The 19,307-nt window shown below is 43.1% G+C and overlaps 1 protein-coding gene across 8 annotated transcripts in view; it reads left to right on the top strand.

Moving 5' to 3' along the window:
* The window catches only part of LOC141148513 (putative methyltransferase DDB_G0268948), a 70,631-nt gene that overhangs the window by 24,023 nt on the left and 27,301 nt on the right, over positions 1-19,307 (top strand). For all 8 annotated transcript variants that reach the window (XR_012245227.1, XM_073636039.1, XM_073636043.1 and 5 more), the window contains 5 exons: positions 1,085-1,204; positions 5,734-5,894; positions 12,026-12,128; positions 14,704-14,814; positions 18,921-19,021. Coding sequence is in view for 7 of the 8 variants with exons in the window: in XM_073636039.1 (XP_073492140.1) it covers positions 1,094-1,204; positions 5,734-5,894; positions 12,026-12,128; positions 14,704-14,814; positions 18,921-19,021 (587 nt within the window). In the remaining variant the exon portion in view is untranslated. The remainder of the gene's footprint in view (positions 1-1,084; positions 1,205-5,733; positions 5,895-12,025; positions 12,129-14,703; positions 14,815-18,920; positions 19,022-19,307) is intronic.

Consider the following 19,307-nt stretch of genomic DNA (forward strand, 5'->3'; position numbering starts at 1 on the left):
GGAGGGAGAGTCCCGGATGGCCGAGGCACTCGGGGACATTGCTGAATAGAGATGGGGCTCAGGTAAGTATTGGGGGGGCTGCTGCGCACAAAAGGTTTTTTTTTATCTTAATGCATTAAGATAAAAAAAAAATCTTCTGCCTTTACAATCCCTTTTTAATATAGCCTTACTATTTTCATTAATAATTATTTTATGTGCCCCTGCTTTGTTTGAAAAAAATGAATTTATATATTATTTAGTAAATAGTGCCTATCAGTGGAACTTGGTGCCACCTAGTGTATAATGTGAAATCCTACAATACAATTAATACAATGCACTGTAGCTCATGTTTTTTTCATGTATATTGCAGGAATATGTATATTGTTACATTCTTCCATAATAGGATCTAAGGCCCTGATGAAGAGGGTCTGCCCTCAAAACATGTTGGCCTGAATAAACAGATCTTGAGACCAGAAAGCCATCTAGAATAGTGCGCTAACTTCTGTGGATAACTTTAATAACCTTCTCTTTTAATGTTTGTAATATTTCTATCTAAATAAAATTTTATATATATATATATATATATATATATATATATATATATATATATATATATATATATATATATATATATTTAATATATATAATAATATATAATATGTGTGTATATATGTATGTGTTTGCTTTTGTTTAAATTATACCCAAGGAGGTACATATAAAGTCCCATGTAATCCCTTTATTTCTGCATCCAACGCTTTAGGGATGGAATCTCCTAAGGGCTAAGATTATAGAACTCCTTACCCCCATATACAAAAATCTGCTTAGAACTTCAGCTTTCTACGACTCGCAGTCTAATGATTCCTTCTCTACATAGTCACTTCTGCTTATGCATTTTTTTTTTCCCATTATATTCTCAGTCTGAATTGTTGAAGTTCGGTACAGGTCCACTTTGAGGAGAGACAGTTTCTTCTTGCTCATACAGGTTAAAGTGACAGTGTATCTGCAAAGGAAACCCCCCACCCCCCCCCCCCCCCCCGAAGGTCTCTTTTATAATGTATGTTATTTTTTTATAAATTATTTTTCTTCTGTTTGTGTATTATTCTAGGTGTCCAAAATGGCGACACAGCTGTTTGAAGGAAAGGAGCATGCCTCGTATTATCAGAAATTCAGGTTTGAGCCAACGCAAGAAATAATAGACCTTATCTTCAGTTATGTGGATGAAAGGGTGAGTGGCGCTCCTGTCCGGTATAGGCCACTTGTAAAATTTAACCACTTAAGCCCCGGACCATTTTGCTAGCCAAAGACCAGAGCCCTTTTTTGCAATTGGGCACTGCGTCGCTTTAACTGACAATTGCGCGGTCGTGCGACGTGGCTCACAAACAAAATTGACGTCCTTTTTTTCCCACAAATAGAGCTTTCTTTTGGTGGTATTTGATCGCCCCTGCGGTTTTTATTTTTTGCGATATAGACAATTTTGAAAAAAACGCATTATTTTTTACATTTTGCTATAACAAATATCCCCCAAAAATGTATAGAAAAAACATTTTTTTCCTCAGTTTAGGCCGATATGTATTCTTCTACAAATTTTTGGTAAAAAAAAAAAAAATCGCAATAAGCGATTATTGATTGGTTTGCGCAAAAGTTATAGCGTTTACAAAATAGGGGATAGTTTTATGGCATTTTTATTAATAATTTTTTTTTTTTTACTAGTAATGGCGACGATCAACGATTTTTATCGTGACTGCGACATTATGGCGGACACATCGGACAATTTTGACACATTTCTGGGACCATTGTCATTTATACAGCGATTAGAGCTATAAAAATGCACTGATTCCTGTGTAGAGGACACTGGCAGTGAAAGGGTTAACCACTAGGTGGCAGTGTAGGGGTTAGGTGTGTCCTAGGGGCGTCTAACTGGGGGGGTGGCTATGTGTGACACGTCACTGATCTCTGCTCCCGATGACAGGGAGCAGAGATCCAGTGACACTGTCACTAGGCAGAATGGGGAGATGCTTGTTTACATCAGCATCTCCCCGTTCTTCCTCCCCGTGAGACGATCGCGGGTATCCCCGTGGTGATCGAGTTCGCGGGACCCGCGATCCGACTCACGGAGGTCCCGGCCGGCGCGCGCACGATGGCACGACAGCAAATTTAAAGGCACGTACCTGTACGCCCAATTGCCTGTCCGTGCCATTCTGCCGACGTACATTGTCGCGTGCCAGTCAGGAAGTGGTTAAAAGAGAATTACTTTGCTTAGGTGAGCAGAGCCACTCAAGTTATTTTTTAAAGGGGTTGTCCAGCCAACACCTTTTTTTTTCTATTGGACAGAGCAGGGAAGGGCGTGGGAAGGGCGTGGGTGTGTTTTTATAGCAGAAAGTAAAAAATTAGGTTTTTGTATTTGTTGGGTCTTTTTATGTTTATAGCACAAAAAATAAAATACCACCAAAAGAAAGCTCTATTTGTGGGTGGAAAAAAAAGAACATCAATTTTATTTATGTACAGCGCAAATGCTAGTCAAAGTAACGCAGTGCCGTATCGCAAAAAAATGGCCTGGTCATGAAGGGGGGTAAAGCTTCTGGAGCTGAAGTGGTTAACACCGATCAAAGCAGAAAAAAGGTGGTTTGTTTGTTACTTTGTTACTTCTTCGTGTGGATTACACACAAAAAATATTTTTTGCAAGACAGCAGCACCAAAAGAAAGCCTTTGTTTATATGTATTAGTTTGTTATCATAACCACTTCCCCTCCCACACCTGTTGACCCCCCTATGGAGCAGAGCAATTTTTACATTTTTGCTATGGACCTGATTATTTGGCAATAACTTTGTCATTACTTAAATAGGAACTGCAGGCTGCTCACATAATTTGTAATAAAATCATCTTTGCCATTCTGAAGCTTCCCTCCAACCACTTTGCATATTATTTTATATATACTGTGATTCTGTAGTTGCCAAATATGCTGCAGAAATCTCCCTCCACTGAGTCTGGCTGCAATCATTTCAACTGTGGACAGCTGAAGCTGCTGCCTGTTCACTTCCTGGATTTACACAGAGGCACACCTCCAGCTGCATCTCTCATTGGCCCTCTTATGACTCATCCCCCTCCTTTCCTGGCAAACTCTCTTTCTCTAGAGAGAGAGAGAGAGAGAGAGAGAGAGCTGTGCATGATGTCATAGGCCTAGGCTAATGTAAGGGATTTACTGGCAGAAAAAAAATGTTTTACTATCCAAAGTTAAAACAACAACAAAGACAGAAGATTTAATAGATGGAAAGTTGAAAAAATGACTGAAGGTCCGCTTTAAGATAACAAGGTAATACATATATTGTTTTTTTTTTAAGGAGAAACAAGGCTTTCTTTTCATGATATTGTCTTGCAACATTGTGTTTTTTTTTGGTTTTTTTAGACAATAAACTAAAACAAAATGAGAAAAAGTCACTTTTTTGTGTTACTGCACATAAAAGTGTACATTTTATTGTATAATTTGTCCTGTTTAAAATGACACCAAAATTATTATTCTGGCACAAAGCATTGCAAAGTTCTTTACAAATTAAATCAAGTGTTTTTGTTTTTTTCAATTTGTAACTTTTTAAAATGGGAAATGTGTAAATATAAATTGATACAAAAATTTTTGTTTTGTTTAAAATTACCAAACATGTTATACTTACCTCCTCTGTGTAATGGTTTTGCACAGAGCAGCCCCGATCCTCCTCTTCTCGGGTTCCTCGCAGGTGCTCCTGGCTCCTCCCTCCTGCTGAGTGCCCCTGAGTGTACCCGAGTTGAGCTGCTGCTCTGTGTGTCCATTCAGACATGGAGCTGAAGCTAGGCCCCGCCCACTCTCCTCATTGGCTCACTGACTTTGACAGCAGTGGGAGCCAATGGCGCCTGCTGTGTGTCTCAGCCAATCAGGAGGGAGAGTCCCAGACAGCTGAGTCTCTTGTGCAACTTACTGGATTGTGATACGGCTAAGGTAAGTATTAGGGGGGCTGCTGCACACAGAAGGTTCTTTTATCTTAATGCATAGAAAGCATTAAGATAAAAAAAAAAAAAACCTTCTGACTTTAGAACCACGACTTTAGACTAAGGAGTTAATTAGGGCTCATTAGAGTAAACTAAGGGTTAAAGGATCCCTAAAGATACATTTTTTTTTTAAAATAACAAACATATCATACTTACCTCCACTGTTCAGCTCGTTTTGCACAGAGTGGCCCCGAACCTCGTCTTCTGGGGTCCCTTGGCGGCTGTCTCGGCTCCCCCCCGCAAAGACTCAACACCTTCATGCGAGCGCGCACTCCCGTGATACAGCCGGCGGCCATAGCCGCTCATTGTATCACTCGGCCCCGCACTACGGCGCGCCGCGTCATTAGATGTGATTGACAGCAGCGTGAGCCAGTTGCTGCGCTAATTTCAATCCATCCACTGTATCCATCCACTGTAACCAATCAACGGCCAGGCTGAGCGGCGAAGAGGATGTCGGGGGCGAGCGCAGGACTTTCGAGGGGTCAGATAAGTAAAACGGGAGGGCTGGGGGGAATTCTATGCATTATTGTCGGATGTTTTTTAACCTTAATGCATAGAATGCATTAAGGTGAAAAAACTTTTACCTTTACAACCCCTTTAATAAAGAACATTTTATGTTAATGATTTATTTTTTACTGACATCTACAGATCAAAGTTTCATCCCTTTTGCTCTGCAGATGAATGATACAAAAGTAACAATATGTTAATTTGTATCTTTGTATATTCACATCTGAGCAGTGTTATTTATAAACACTGATTCAGACTGCTTTTTGACAGCTAGAGCTGCTGACACCTTCTCTGAGTATACTGTAATGCTGGCTTTGATTAATCAAAGCCAACCTTTGCTATATACTGGGGGAAGTGGGGTACCAGAAGCAGGGCAGAGAGACTGGATGAGCTACACAAACCCTGTGTACAATGATAACATTTTTTTTCCAAGTGTATAGCAAAGATGCTTACCAGTCCCTGGAGTCCCTCACTTTCCTCTCACAGCCAGTTCTCACAGTTGCAGGACTCTGGTGCCACCAACTTGATGTTGGGAACCGACTGTGACTTCCTCAGGAAATCCCACTCCCCACTGCACATGTGAGAGATTGTGCAGCGCTATAAAACTGGTCCTGCGGCCTCCTGGGACGTGTGATGCCAAGTTACATAATTCTCACCTAGGCCTGTCAGAAAATGGCACCACTCCTAAGAAAAAAAAAAAAGAAACACCATTTCTGTCAGAGTAGGGAGTGAGGAGGAGGATGAGAAGAACTTTCACTTTCAAGAGAAGGTCCGCTTTAAGTAAGGAAAGTTAAAGTTATTGGTGACAAAAGCAAGGAATAAAAATGTATTTTTGTTTTCAACCAAATAAACACTATATCATATCATTGTTATGACATTATAAATGTGACCCCTTCCCGCCCAGCTTTGGCATCCCTTTAAATGGGTCTTTATGCCGTGATTGGCTCTCCCAGTGGGCACATGAGTGGAAGCCTGTCCCACCAGCTTCCGACTGGGACTAGAGACGGAGAGCTGGCTATGCTGTGGCTATGACTGTGCTGGGGGCATGCAGTGAGCGTGTTCTCAGCACAGAAATCTTGGCTTTCCATGGACTCCTATGTGCAGTGTGAGGGCTTTAAAGCCCTCCCTCTTTGCAGACACACATATGTATGATGCGGGCAGCAAGAGGTTAAACTGAAAACAACACCAGTGTACTTGTGATGTATTTTGAAGATGTTTCTGTCTTCCTAGTTACACAAACCATATGGCTTTGCTGTGGACGTTGGCTGTGGAACGGGGCAGAACACAAGAATTCTCTCTCAGCATGTCAAGAAAGTTCTCGGAATCGACATCAGTGAGGCTCAGATAGAGGAGGCCAAGAAAGCCCCGGGGTCACCCAATCTCACATACAGGTGGGGACATTCTAAACATGTTTCATTAGTTATGTTTAGGGGAGGACCAGGAACCTTTTGGCCTGGGGGGAGCACACCCAACCAAGTAGCCCCTTTCCTGATATAGACAGACCTCTTTGGACTAAAGAATGTTTACCATGCAAAGTGTGCCATAGTCCTGCAGTAACTGGTGGGTATTCCTAAAGGATATTGTTGAGGGTGATTGGGCTTTCCTAAAGAACATTGTTGGTGTGATTGGTGGGTATTGCGAAAAGGACATTCTGGTGTGTAATAAATGCAGTTCACCACTAGGGAGGAACTCCTAGAGAGGAAGTTTTCCTGTACAGCTACTGTACATGTGACATTGTTGTTGGTTTACTGGCTGCCTCATTGGCCTGGTACACATTCATGGGACAACAGGCGGGAAATATTGTCTAAAACTTAATTAAGAAAATAATACCAGCAGACAAGCTTTGGATAAAAAAGGCTGCGGTTGTTTATTATTGGTTTCAAACATTTTTTATAAATAAATTAATTCATACTTTCAAATATTATAAATAAGCTTTAAGCTAACCTAGCCACTACGGCTCATGCTGCAAAAACAAATCCCAAAAGGCAGGTGGATCTAAGAACACCTGACCACAAAACCCCAACCCGCGGCCATCTCCACACAGGTGCTCAAATCTGCGTTAAAAATGTCCAAACCTATGTCAGATAGATGCACTCCGTCTGACCTATAAAGACTCTCGATACCATCCTCCAGCTCCGTGTGCCTAAAAGATAAAATGCCTAGGTTTGACAGGAGTTTTGACACTGCCCTATTAACCCACAGCGGGAGGAGAAAGCCACTCCAATCTTTGCACAATCTCCGAAAAAATTACCCTCGTGTTGTGAAAAATTTATTGAATTGTTTGCAAGTCGTCCCTAATTTGAAATATAATATCCAACGTTTTTCTTTTGCCAATATCATTTCCCCCAAGATGTATGATTAAAACATCTGGTGGGGGAAAATGAAGAAGAAGTTGCGACATCACTAAATTTAAATCAGACCATAACATACCTCTTTTCCCACTCCAAAAAACCTTAAATTTATGTACATCCAAACCTAGATTAACACTATAAATTCTGTGCTGCGCTCTGCGCTGTGCCCAGTAGATGAACGAATGTCCAACAATCCAAACAATGCAGATTTTACCTGAAATGAATCAAAAATTTTTGTTAGGGCGAATATATAACAAATATCTATCCGATTTCCATCTACCAACCTTTTATTTGAGTTAACATCTAGTCCTAATCTTGCAGCTTCAGTAGCAGCTCCAATCCTAAATGAATGAGACGTGAGCTGATCCTGATCTAAATTCAAAACTTTTAAACATTTCTTTAAAACACATATGAACTGATATTTAGTAAGGGGTAAACCCGATTCATGTATGAAAAATTTCTTACCCCCTGCAGGCCTAACCAAAGCATATTGGTTAACTAAGTAAACTGGACAAATGTGCCAACTCACGCAATTCTCTAACTGTATCCAAGAACCCCTACCCAATTGGTCCGCTTTTGATTTATTGATCAATATCCTAATTGAATTTTTAAAAATAAGAATATCTGAAGTTTGTATAGAGACCAGCTCAAACACTCTAAGCGCGGCAAAAAATATGATTGAAAAAACAGCTTGAAATAACTTTGATTCAAATGCCGAAAAACAAACTTTTCCTGTAACTGAGCAAAGTTCGCCCAAGACTTTTGGGGTAATCGGTTTGAGTGAATCACTCCTAAAATTATCTCTCTTATAACCTTTTAAAGCCTGCTTAACCGAAAAATATTGCATGCATGACGGCATATTATTAATTTTCAAGAGAAAAGAAATACCAGATAAGGTCTTTTGCACATAAGACCAAGAGTAACGTTGGGCAAATAGGAAACTAAGAAATTGTAATATTAACCTTTCAGAAAAATAACCCATCGGTTCATGAATCAAATTTTAAATAAAGAAACCAGGCCGATTGATACCCAGCCCAAGTTGAAGGTGCTACTGAATTAATGATGTACTCAGATATGGGCCTCAAACCAGGTCCCATAAATTGGGTGGACATGGCAGTCCCACTCGGTCCGCCTCCGGGAATAACTGGAAGAAACGATCCATCTGTAGGCGAGATAATGCGTCTGCCAAATCATTGTCCTTACCTGGTACGTGAACAGCTTTTATCCAAATGTTAAGGCTTAAACATTTAAAAATCATATGCCTTAAAAGAATGATGACTGGAAGAGATTTTGATGTTAAGCAGTTGATGGCATACATAACTCCTTTATTATCTGTTCTTATCAAAATCCTCTTATTTCTAAAAAAAGATCCCCAAATTTCAATGGCTACAATAATGGGAAATAATTCCAATAGAACTATGTTTTTTAAATATCCTTTTACTTGCCAAGTTGGATTCCAATGTCCCGCGCACCAACAGTTCCGCTAAATAGCAGCAAAACCAACAGATCCTGCGGCATCTGTAAATAACAAGAAATTTTTATCTAAAATGAATTCCTCCTGCCACATAGCTCTACCATTGAAATGATAAAGGAACTACAGCCAAACTATTAGGTCTTCTTTCATATCATGAGATAACCGGATATGGGAAAATGGAGATTTCAAACCAGAGATTGAAATATAAAGTCTTCTGGAGAAAATTTTTCCCACCGGCATAATTCTGGTAGCAAATGCTAACAGACCTAAAAGAGACTGCATCTGCTTTAAACATACTTTCTTTTTTCTAATTAAAATTAACAGTAACTTTCTCAGTTTTTCAACTTTAGAATCAGGAAGTCTAAATTCCATTAAATTTGTATCAATAACTATACCTAAAAACTCCAAACAGGTTGAAGGCCAAATCGTTTTTTCTTTTGCCAAAGGGATACCAAAATGACTACATATTTGAAAAAAGTTATTTAATAAATTACAACAATCAGGAGAACTAGGGGGGCCTAAAAAAAAAAAATCGTCTAAATAATGAATCAAAAACTCTGAACTAGATATAAACGAAACTACCCACTCTATAAAGGAAGAAAAAGATTCGAAATAGAAACAAGACAGAGAGCAACCCATTGGCAGACATTTATCAAAATAAAATTCACCATTAAAGAAAAAACCTAGGGAATTGAAACATAATGGGTTAATTGGGAGAAGGCGAAAAGCTGATTTAACATCCGCTTTTGCCATCATGGCCCCCTTACCTAAACATCTAAGCTTCTTAAGGGCATCCTCAAAAGTAGCATAAGAAACCGATGATAAACTATCATCAATTTGATCATTGAGGGAATTACCTTTGGGGAATGATAGATGGTGTATTAATCTAAATGTATTTTTTTCATTTTTTGGAACAATGCCGGAGAAATTCTAAAATCTTTAAAAGGAGGGGAACTAAACGGACCTTCTACTCTACCTTCTAGAATTTCAATATTAATTTTTGATAATACTATGTTGGGAAATTCATCTACTGATTTTAAATTATTAACTAGACTGCAACCTTGACCCGAAAATATAGGTAATAAAAAAACCATCCCTAAAGCCTTCAATGAGAAGTTGAGCCTTCAACTGATCTGGATACATTTTGAGCCATGGGAGCATATTTGGAAGCAACACTGGTGTTGCTGCTTTTTGGAAAACTCCCCAACTGTTGATTTGCTGCTGACATTTTTTTAAAACATTTGGATACTGAATGGGTACCGGCCCAGAAAGCACATTCATGTCTGTATTTGCATGAATTTGGCCATCTACACTGGCTGTCATTAAAGTTGAAGCATATTCCTTTTTTAAAACCGGAATTGCTTGACATTTGAGTATTTGTGATCTGCTTAGGCTATGAAGGTCTTTGGGGCAGAAAAAGATTCAGCCAAAGGCCTACGTCCTTAACTCCCCATTTTAAATTAGGGTGAACGGATAATTTTTGACGAAATGCTTCATCGTAATTATACCATGAAGTTCCACCAAAATTTCTGAAAGCTTCGATAATGATATCCAGGTGTTGGAATAAACCAGCACTTTATTCGGGAGATTTTTCACATAAAACTCCTGAAAAAATACAAAAGGCCTGCAACCAATTATTAAAAGATTTTTGTACAGATCTACGTCTATCATCGTCATCTCTTTTATCCGTTTTTCCAATAAAGTCTTTAGCGGATGGAAGTAAAGACAAAATGTCAATAAATTCCCCTCGCCAAATTTTTTCCTTAGTTAGATTCGACAAATGATAACCTTAAAGGAGTAACCTCGCATGACATAGACTCTTTTAAACAAGTTTCAGTCAAATTCTGTGATTTAGCAGACTGATAAGAAGAGAAACCTATATCTGTATTAAATAGAGGATTTTGATCGCCATTAGCAGATGTACCACTAGATGGCGACCAAACACCCACAGCTGACAGATCATTATTTACTATAGCACCAGCTCTTTCAGTCTGAGTGTTATTGTTAACATTATGCAATTCCTTTGCTAACTTAGATAACATTTCAGCTATGTTGGATAACAAAAGGTTAGATGATGGCTCACTCATACCTTGCTGATAAGGAATAACATCCGTCGAATCATTCGCCGGAGATACTGAAGCAGGCCTATGTGAAGGCCCTGCTTCGCTTGCTGCTACCGCTGTTTGTTGCCATGGAGACGGCCGTGCTTGCTGTGAAGAAGCCCGATCCCTCGATTCGATGCCGCCGATTGTCCCGCCTTTGGATCCGCCTCTTGACGCGCCCACCGAATTGCCTCTCGACGCTTCATCTCTTCGCTGGGCTTGCCCGTGTCTGTTATTCGACACTCCCCTAGCTCCGCCCGACGCTCCTCTGCCACGATCCTGAAAAAGGACCAGCTCTTTTTGCAGCAGCAGAGCGAGGCGGAGAGGGGGAGTATCCACGGCGAGGGATGCGTCGTCTCTTTGCGGACTCACTCACGGGGGTGGTGCCTCCTCTTCGGCGCCGCCCTGGATCCTCCTCTTCGTTCTCTTGCCTGACTTCTTCCTGGTGCTGTAAGGTCTCCCGGACTCCTTCGTCTAGTCGCTCTTCCGCAGCCGACACCAACTCGGATCCAGCGCTGAATGTTGCGGCTCCCACCGGAGCCTCTTGACTCGAAGAGCGAGGTAGGTCTAAGCCCTGGCGAATCCAGGCTTCTCCGCCGTCCTCGCCAGCCCGCTCGATTAGCCGCCGCGGGAGACTCATCTTCCGGCCTCAGAAGGCGCTGTTTGTTCAGGGGGATAACCCCCAGGGAGATCACCACAGCTCCTCTTCTGAGGCGAATGAGCCCGCTAGCTATGGAACCCCTTTTTATATCCCTAACTAGCCTTACTTCTAACCAGTTTAAACTAGATTTTCCCGGGCTTTTACCTATGACTCATGAGAGGTCACCTGTACCCCTCTCTAAGGCTGCTTTTACACTGGGGCGGTGGGGGCGTCGGCGGTAAAACAGCGTTGATTTACCGTCGTTTTTGCGGCGGTATTCGGCCGCTAGCGGTGCGGTTTTAACCCCCGCTGGCGGCCGAAAAAGAGTTAAAACCGCTCGCATAGCACGGCTATAGCCGCGGTATAGCCGCGCTGCCCCATTGATTTCAATGGGCAGGAGCGGTTTAGGAGCGGTGAATAAAGCTCTCCTTCACCGCTCCAAAGATGCGGCTTGCAGGAGTTTTTTTTCTTCTCCTGCCAGCGCACCGCTTCAGTGTGAAAGCCCTCGGGGCTTTCACACTGAACAAACAGCAGCGGCTGTTTCGGGTCGGTTTGCAGGCGGTATTTTTAGCGCAATAACGCCTGCAAACCGCCCCAGTGTGAAAGGGCTCTAAGCCATGTGAGCCACCTGTGTTTCCCCTGAGAGCAGCAGGCTCCCAGGGGGGACTAGAAACTGCCATTCCCACCGCTCTCCCATGAGGAAAAGGGGTGGCAAGAAACTGCCTTCCCCCCTTTTCCTATCATTCTAATGTAAACAGGGTGATTGTGACTGGAGTATGTCAGTGAAGGATTCATTGGGTGATTTTTCTGTGAATTCTTTATAAACAGACCAAACCCTTTGTGTCATCTGTGAAGGGATGAGGCAGAAAAGTCAGAAGCACAGAGCCCAGGTTTGGACTTTCAATCCAACCAGATGGTGTCACTACCTTAAAGTCTAACCTGTCGTTTTCTGCAGTGTCTCTCCAGCTGAAGAGATGCCGGTTGGTGACGCCTCTGTCGATCTACTAACAGCGTGCACTTCTGCCCATTGGTTTAACATTGAGAAGTTTCTAAAAGAGGTAAAAACAAACAAGAGTTCTTGTTTCATTGTTTCTGACTGCTGTACCTTGTAAAATGTGCTGTACATTACATACACCTGACTGCTGAATTCTGTACACTGTGGGGGTTGATTTACTAAAGGCAAATCCACTTTGCACTACAAGTGCACTTGGAGGTGCAGTCGCTGTAGATCTGAGGGGAAGATCTGAAATGAGGGGAAGCTCTGCTGATTTTATCACCCATGTTCAAGCAAAAAATGCTGCTTTTTATTTTCCTTGCAGGTCCCCCTCAGATCTACAGCGATTGTACTTGTAGTGCAAAGTGGATTTTCCTTTAGTAAATAAACCCCATAGTGTACATTATGATTTAAAGAGGAGTTCCAGTCAAAAAAAAAAAAAAATTAAAAGTCAGCAGCTACAAATGCTGCAGCTGCTGACTTTTAATTGGACACTTACCTGTCCCTGGGTCCAGCGATGCGTTCGGCGGTGCCGGCATTGCAACTGTGGTTTCACAGCCTGGCACCCACTGTGCATGTGCGAGAGGCGCCGCGCGCCGTGATTGGCCGCTCAGTCACCTGGGACCTTTAATGGGTCCCAGATGATTGACAGGAGGGAGTGAGCAGAGCCGAGCCCTTCCTGTGCCGAGGGGGAAGTGATGTCACCAGCCCAGGCACTGGAAGAGGCAGACTACGAGGGACCCCCTAGCAACAGGCATTTAGAGATGAGTAAAAAAAAAAACAATATCCAAATTTTTTTTGTATTTTTTTTTTAGGATTTTTCATGTAGTTTTTTTTTTTTTTGGGTGGAACCCCACTTTAACTTACATAGCCTAAACTGCTATATGTATGCTGTCCTGCTTATTGCATGAAGTGGATCACTGTAATCTGTGCTATATATTACATACACTGAACTGCTACACTCTATACCCTGTGCTATATATTACATACACCAAACATCTGCACTCTATACACCGTGCTATATATTACATACACCAAACATCTACACTCTATACACTGTGCTATACATTATATTTCCCACATCACTGAACTCTATCAAGCGCACTACTCCCGTAGGAGCTGCTAATAGTTTGTTCCTTTCTCCCAGTTGGTTCATTTACCCCCCACTTCCCTGCATTGATCACACCCCAAACAGTCTTGAAACAAAAGAACAATAACTTTATTCCTTCCCATAGCACGTTGCAGAAAGAATATGAAACAAATCTTCTAGAAATATGAGCTGCCTTAATCACTTGGTTCCTGTAATGGACTGCAAATCTTCTCCCTCCTGTTTACCACTACTTCCCAACCATCACAGAATCTTCAATTTAAAGCGGGAGTCCCGCGAAAATTTTTTTTTTAGATGTCAGCAGCTGCAAATACTGCAGCTGCTGACTTTTAAAATAAGGTCACTCACCTGTCCCGGGGTCCAGCGATGTCGGCACCCGAGACCGAACTGTCCCTCGATCCTCGGGTGCTGCCGCCGCCATTCTCAGTGAGGGAATCAGGAAGTGAAGCGTTGCGGCTTCACTTCCCGATTCCCTACTGCGCATGCGCAAGTCGCGCTGCGCTTTCTCAATGGTCCCCGCTCTCTCCTGGGACCTGTGTCTTTCCCAGGAGACAGCGGGGGAGTGTGGGAGGGGGCGTGACTCCCATGGGAGTCTATTCCCGGAAGTGGGTGCAAATACCTGTCTTAGACAGGTATCTGCACCCCCCTCCCCCCTAAAAGGTGTCAACTGTGAGGAATCCGATGAGCGGAAGTTCCACTTTTGGGTGGAACTCCGCTTTAAGTTCCAAGAAGCATATTCTGAATAGAGTTCCCGGACAGGCTGTTAGGATTTCTCCCAGGTGATCCTCAGCACCCTCAGCCATTGAAAATACGGTTTCTCTGGGTATGCACTCACGTGTACATTTGAGCGACCGTCCATGTTTGCCAAAAGAAGGTCCTCTCCCAGCTCTTTTCCTCTGTTGGTGGTAGCAGCCTCTCCTTTTAGATATTGCAGATTCCCATAACTGTTTCCTCCATCCCTCCTCCTGTTAAGGCAGGTTCCCCTCCCCAGAAGGGGAGAGCTCCCAAGCTGCATCAGCTTCTACATTCTGTACACCTGTTGCTGTCCTCTTCCCATCAGCAAGTACACCAAGAAGCACGTGACCCACAGTTCTATAGGCCTGTTAGCCCCTGCCCATACCAATTAATGATAGGCTAAGGGTGACCTATGCCACTAACTACATCCTGTATCAAATCAACCCGCCCTCCAGCACTTCACACTGGTCAGACTAGGCGTCACTTTAGCAGAATGCAGGTGGTCACACCCCCCCCCCCCCCCCCATCCTACACTATCATTCCTCCCCAATAAATCAAACCCAGCCAGGCTTAAACCAAAGAGGGTAATGCCTGAAATTTACACTTAACTCTAAACCTCTCTAACCTTCTAGCACACACCTAAGTAGGTGGGCGCTACATCTATATGCTAGAATATACACTTTAAATTTTATATATATATATATATATATATATATATATATATATATATATATATATATAAAATCAGTATTTCATCAGTTTTGCTGACATATTAATGTAGATGTCACCATTTCAGGTCGATCGGGTCTTAAAGCCAGGAGGTTGTCTTGCTTTCTTCACCTACTTGACCAATGCGGAAGTTCACTACAAGGACCGCTCAGAACAGATGAATGAGGTCCTTGCAGAGGTAAGTACTGAATATCTTTGTGTGTTCAGTGTCCCTTGTCTTACATATTGCCTTGTCTGAGATATCGCTGTTGTATTTGTGAGTGATAAGTAAGCCTGGCATGATATAAAATCCAGTATAAGAGTTTGGAAGCAGTCACCAGCACTCCCCTTTCTTCCCTGTGCCGAGCACTCTGGGGGCTTCCAGGTCTGGGGCACTCAATATGGAAATACTGACTGATTCCAAAGTCAGAGCTTTGCCCCTCCCACTCCATGTACAATATTTGTCTTTCCATTGGTCGGAAAGTAGCAGTGCATTGTACTGGGGGTGTACTGGTAGACTTCGTATGAATTCCAAGCTCCTGGGAGTTCAGGGGCCCCTCAGTATGAATATAATATATGTTGGTACCTTGTGTGATCTGATTTTAAAAACTTTTATCAGCTTCAGTAATTCTGTGTGTTAAGAGGTTTGCTTTAAATACAATATTAATCAGGAGGTACTTGTAAATTATTCATTTTTTTAACTTATTGAGAGTCCAGTGTTGACTCCAAATAGATTACACAGTGCACAGAATGCATTCAAGTATTACTAAACCCAGGACCCTGCATTCACTATATCTGGTCTCCCACAGTACACAGAACATGGAAATGTAATAGTTTTAGTAAATATAAACTGCTAAATGCCTTTTCTCATCAGCAGTATATAGCAGTCGTATGATGACTTCTATAAGTGTCTGGTTAAAGCTTGTAGGTGGAGTTTTCATTCTCCTCTGACTGTCCTATGAGGCTGCAGGACCCCTGACCCTCTGCCTGGACAGTGCTGATTGGCCCTGTGCTGATCACATGCACACATCCACAAAAAACTCTCTAGCAATACACACCAGACTGAGCATGTGCAGAGTGTCTCCAAGGCTCTGTTCTATCAGGAGATGGACTGGGGACAGTGGAAGAAGGGGAGGATCAGAGAAGACAGGATCAAACAGTCTTTTTACACAATGCGGAGGATTAACCCCTTAGGTTCCACAGTGAGCATAACAAGCATGCTTTCCTGCATATAAAGACTGATTTTACTGTGCTGGGTTTAGTAAAACTTTAAATAAATCAGCATTAGGGTTGATTTATTAAAGGCAAATAGACTGTGCAGTTTGCAAGTGCATTTGCTTCAGAGCTTAGTAAATGAGGGGAAGCTCTTCTGACTTCTATCATCCAATTATGTGCAAGCAAAAACTTTTTTTTTTTCCTTGCATGTGATTGGTTATTCTTTGCAAAGTGAAGTTTCACCTCTTTTACTAAACTCTGGAGCAACTGCACTTACAAAGTGCACAGTCTGTTTGCCTTCAGTAAATCGACCCTATTAATGCTTAAAACCCATCTCCAAGAATAGAAAGGAGCCCAGTCAGGGCTGGACTGGGACAAAAATTTGGCCCTGGACTTCATCCAGACCAGCCCACTTTAATTGAAAAAATGCTGCCCCCCCAAAAAAAACCATGCCCACCAAAAGGCCCGCACATCCATTATTGTATATCATGAGGGGGTGGGAGTGAGACAGAGGGGGGGGGCTGAGACAGACCACATAGCACTGTCCCTATCTGCAGTCCCTCCGCAGGTTCTGTGTGCGAACAGGTATGTGTAGGATGCCGGGTAGGGCCGAGTCTCCCTCTTGATCCAGGGGTGCCCTCGCTGCTCTGCTCCTTCCAGTGGCTCCTTGGCAGCCTCCGCCTCCTGCCTGTCCTCTTCCTCCGGGCCCCCCAGTCAGCCTGTCCTCCGGCCCGGGCCACACTGTTCTTGGAGCAGAGAGGAGGTGGAGGAATCGAGGTTCTGGGAGCGCCGGGGTGGCCACGCCCGCTCCTGTTCGCCTCTTCGGTGGTCAGGGCGGGGGTGGAGCTCTTCTCCCTCCTGGGCTCTCACATATAACTGCCCTCCTCGCTGGCCACCTTCCCCGAATCCCCACCACTGTTTGCTCCCGCTGCTGCCGAACTATGCATAAAAACTGCCCCACTGAACCATCGGCTCACCGGGAAACTCCCTGTAGTCCTAAAGGCCAGTACATGCCTGAGCCCAGTCAGTGTTTACCTGCTTACCGACCAGGAGTCATCATTATACTGCGGCAGGTTGGCTCTCCTGGGCGAATGGCCATAGCTGTATGTCGGCCTCTTTAAGAGCTCTAGGGGACGCGACGCCGGAGCCGATTCACGTGGCCGGCGGTTGCGATGTCCGCCGGCCACCCGTGATCGCTCCTCACAGAGCCAGAATGGGGATCTGTCAATCTAATAGACATATCCCCATTCTGACAGGGGAGTAGAGAGAGATCTGCTGTTCCTAGTGTTCAGGAACAGCGATCTCTCTCCTCCTCTCCCTCTCTCCTAGTCAGTCCCATCCCCCCACAGTTAGAAACACCTCCCTAGGGAACATTTAACCCCTTGATCGCCCCCTAGTTTTAACACCTTCCCTGCCAGTGACATTTATAGAGTAATCAGTGGCTATTTTTAGCTCCAATTGCCGTATAAATGTCAATGGTCCCAATAAAAATGTTCGATCTGTCTGCCACAATGTCCCAGTCCTGCTAAAAATCGCAGATCACCACCATTTAGTAGTAAAAAAAAAATAATAATAAAAATGACATAAATCTATCCACTATTTTGTACACGCTATAACTTTTGTGCAAACCAATCAATATATACGCTTAATATACGCTTTTTTTTTTTTTAATAAATAGCGCAGAAAATACCGCAGAGGTGATCAAATACCACCAAACGAAAGCTCTATTTGTGGGGAAAAAGATGTCAATTTTGTTTGGGTACAGCGTCACACGACCGCGCAGTTAAAGCGATGCAGTGCTGTATCACAAAAAATGGCCTGGTCATTAAGGAGGCAAATCCTTCCGGGGCTGAAGTGGTTAAAAAGCAGCTCTGTCTGCAAAGATTGCCAACTACAGGTCCCTGTACCCCGCAGTAATCTAATCCTACAACTAGATGTCCTGCATGGCACATACCATATTCATTTTGTTATTTATTTAACCACTATTACACCCAAACTGTGAGTATTATTTTGGGGTTAGCAAAGTTTCTCAATGACCTAAAAAAAAAAAAAGATTGGTTGCCGGACTCCTGCTTTAAGCAGAAAAAGCAGGCATAGTCTGAGTAGAAAAGCCTGTCTCCTGGTAGCAGAGAAGAACCCTTGCCCTCTGTGTAGCAGCAGTGGTCTCTCTGCAGAGGTTGGGCACCTGACTTGATGAGTCAGAGCCAGTGGCGGCCCATCCATAAGGGGCACAAGGGCGCCGCCCCCCTAATGAATGTGTACGGCCCCTAATCTACATACAGGGCACCGGACGCATGGATTTCAATTAGGGTTTTTTTTTTTTTTAAAGCACATGATTAGAGCCTGAAGCTCTAATTGGCTTAAAAAAAGGGTGGGCTCGGGGTGCAGACCACTGCACCCCAAGGCCACCCAGTTGTGTGACCATAGCGAATTAATATTCGCTATTGTCTTCCTGATTCTCCTCCCAGGCAATCAGAAAGCAGGTCCTGAGACCCAATTGGCTGAGAGGAGAATCGATCGTATTGGCCACTGAGGAGCAGGAGATGCCGAGCAGGAGACACCGAGCAGGAGACGCCGGCCCAAAACCTAAATGCAGTTTGCTGATCGAATGGGGGCGGGGGTTTGACAGACCGTCCGGGGGGGTTGCGAGTGGTTTGTTTGCTGTCCCCCCCAAATGGAGTACCATCCGCCACTGGTTAGAGCCATGGCTTTCCAATCAGCAGGGCACAGGAGCTTTACTGATTGCAGAGCTGTGGGTCTGACTTAACTGGGGCCAAGTTGGACCTCGAGAGAAAGAGAGACCACTGCTTCCACACAGAGCAAAGGTTCATCTTTTCAGCTGCTGGCAGGGGACAGGCTTTTCTATTCAGACTGTGGCTGCTTTCTAAAGGAAAAGGAAGTGTAAGACTTTGCACACCTTTTTATTTGGATACACCTGGGAGGTATCTAGCCGGTTTAAACTGGAGGTTTAGTTGGGTTTTAATGTGGAGCCTCCTTTTAAATGCAGGTCAATCATGAAATAATTATTTATTGAAAAATATCTCCATTTGTCTCCATGTGTAAAGACACAAAAATGTCACTTATTTTCAGGTGATGAATATTCTGGCCCCATATCAAAGTGAGAAGATTAACAATATGAACACTGCATACAAAGAAATGTATGAAGCCATCCCTTACCCCGACAAAAGAAGGTTCGACTACTTTTATATATCAATCATCTGATATGTGGTAACCTCTGGTCACCGGCTCCCCCGGTCCTTTAAGGGGTTCTGAATGTTGGGAATTTACTGCCAAATCTTTTCAGAAATAGCTTAAAGGGTTAATTTTAATCTTTTCTTTTAAGGAATAGAACAATATAATCTGATGATTTACAGCTTTCTTTTGCTATTTAATTTTAAATAATTATTTTACAAACAAACACATAACTGTGTGTGCGCAATGCACTGGATGTATAGAACTCTCAACTTTAATCTTCCA

Source organism: Aquarana catesbeiana, linkage group LG06 (genome assembly GCF_042186555.1).
Source record: "Aquarana catesbeiana isolate 2022-GZ linkage group LG06, ASM4218655v1, whole genome shotgun sequence".
In the NCBI taxonomy this organism is placed as follows: Eukaryota; Metazoa; Chordata; class Amphibia; order Anura; family Ranidae; genus Aquarana; species Aquarana catesbeiana.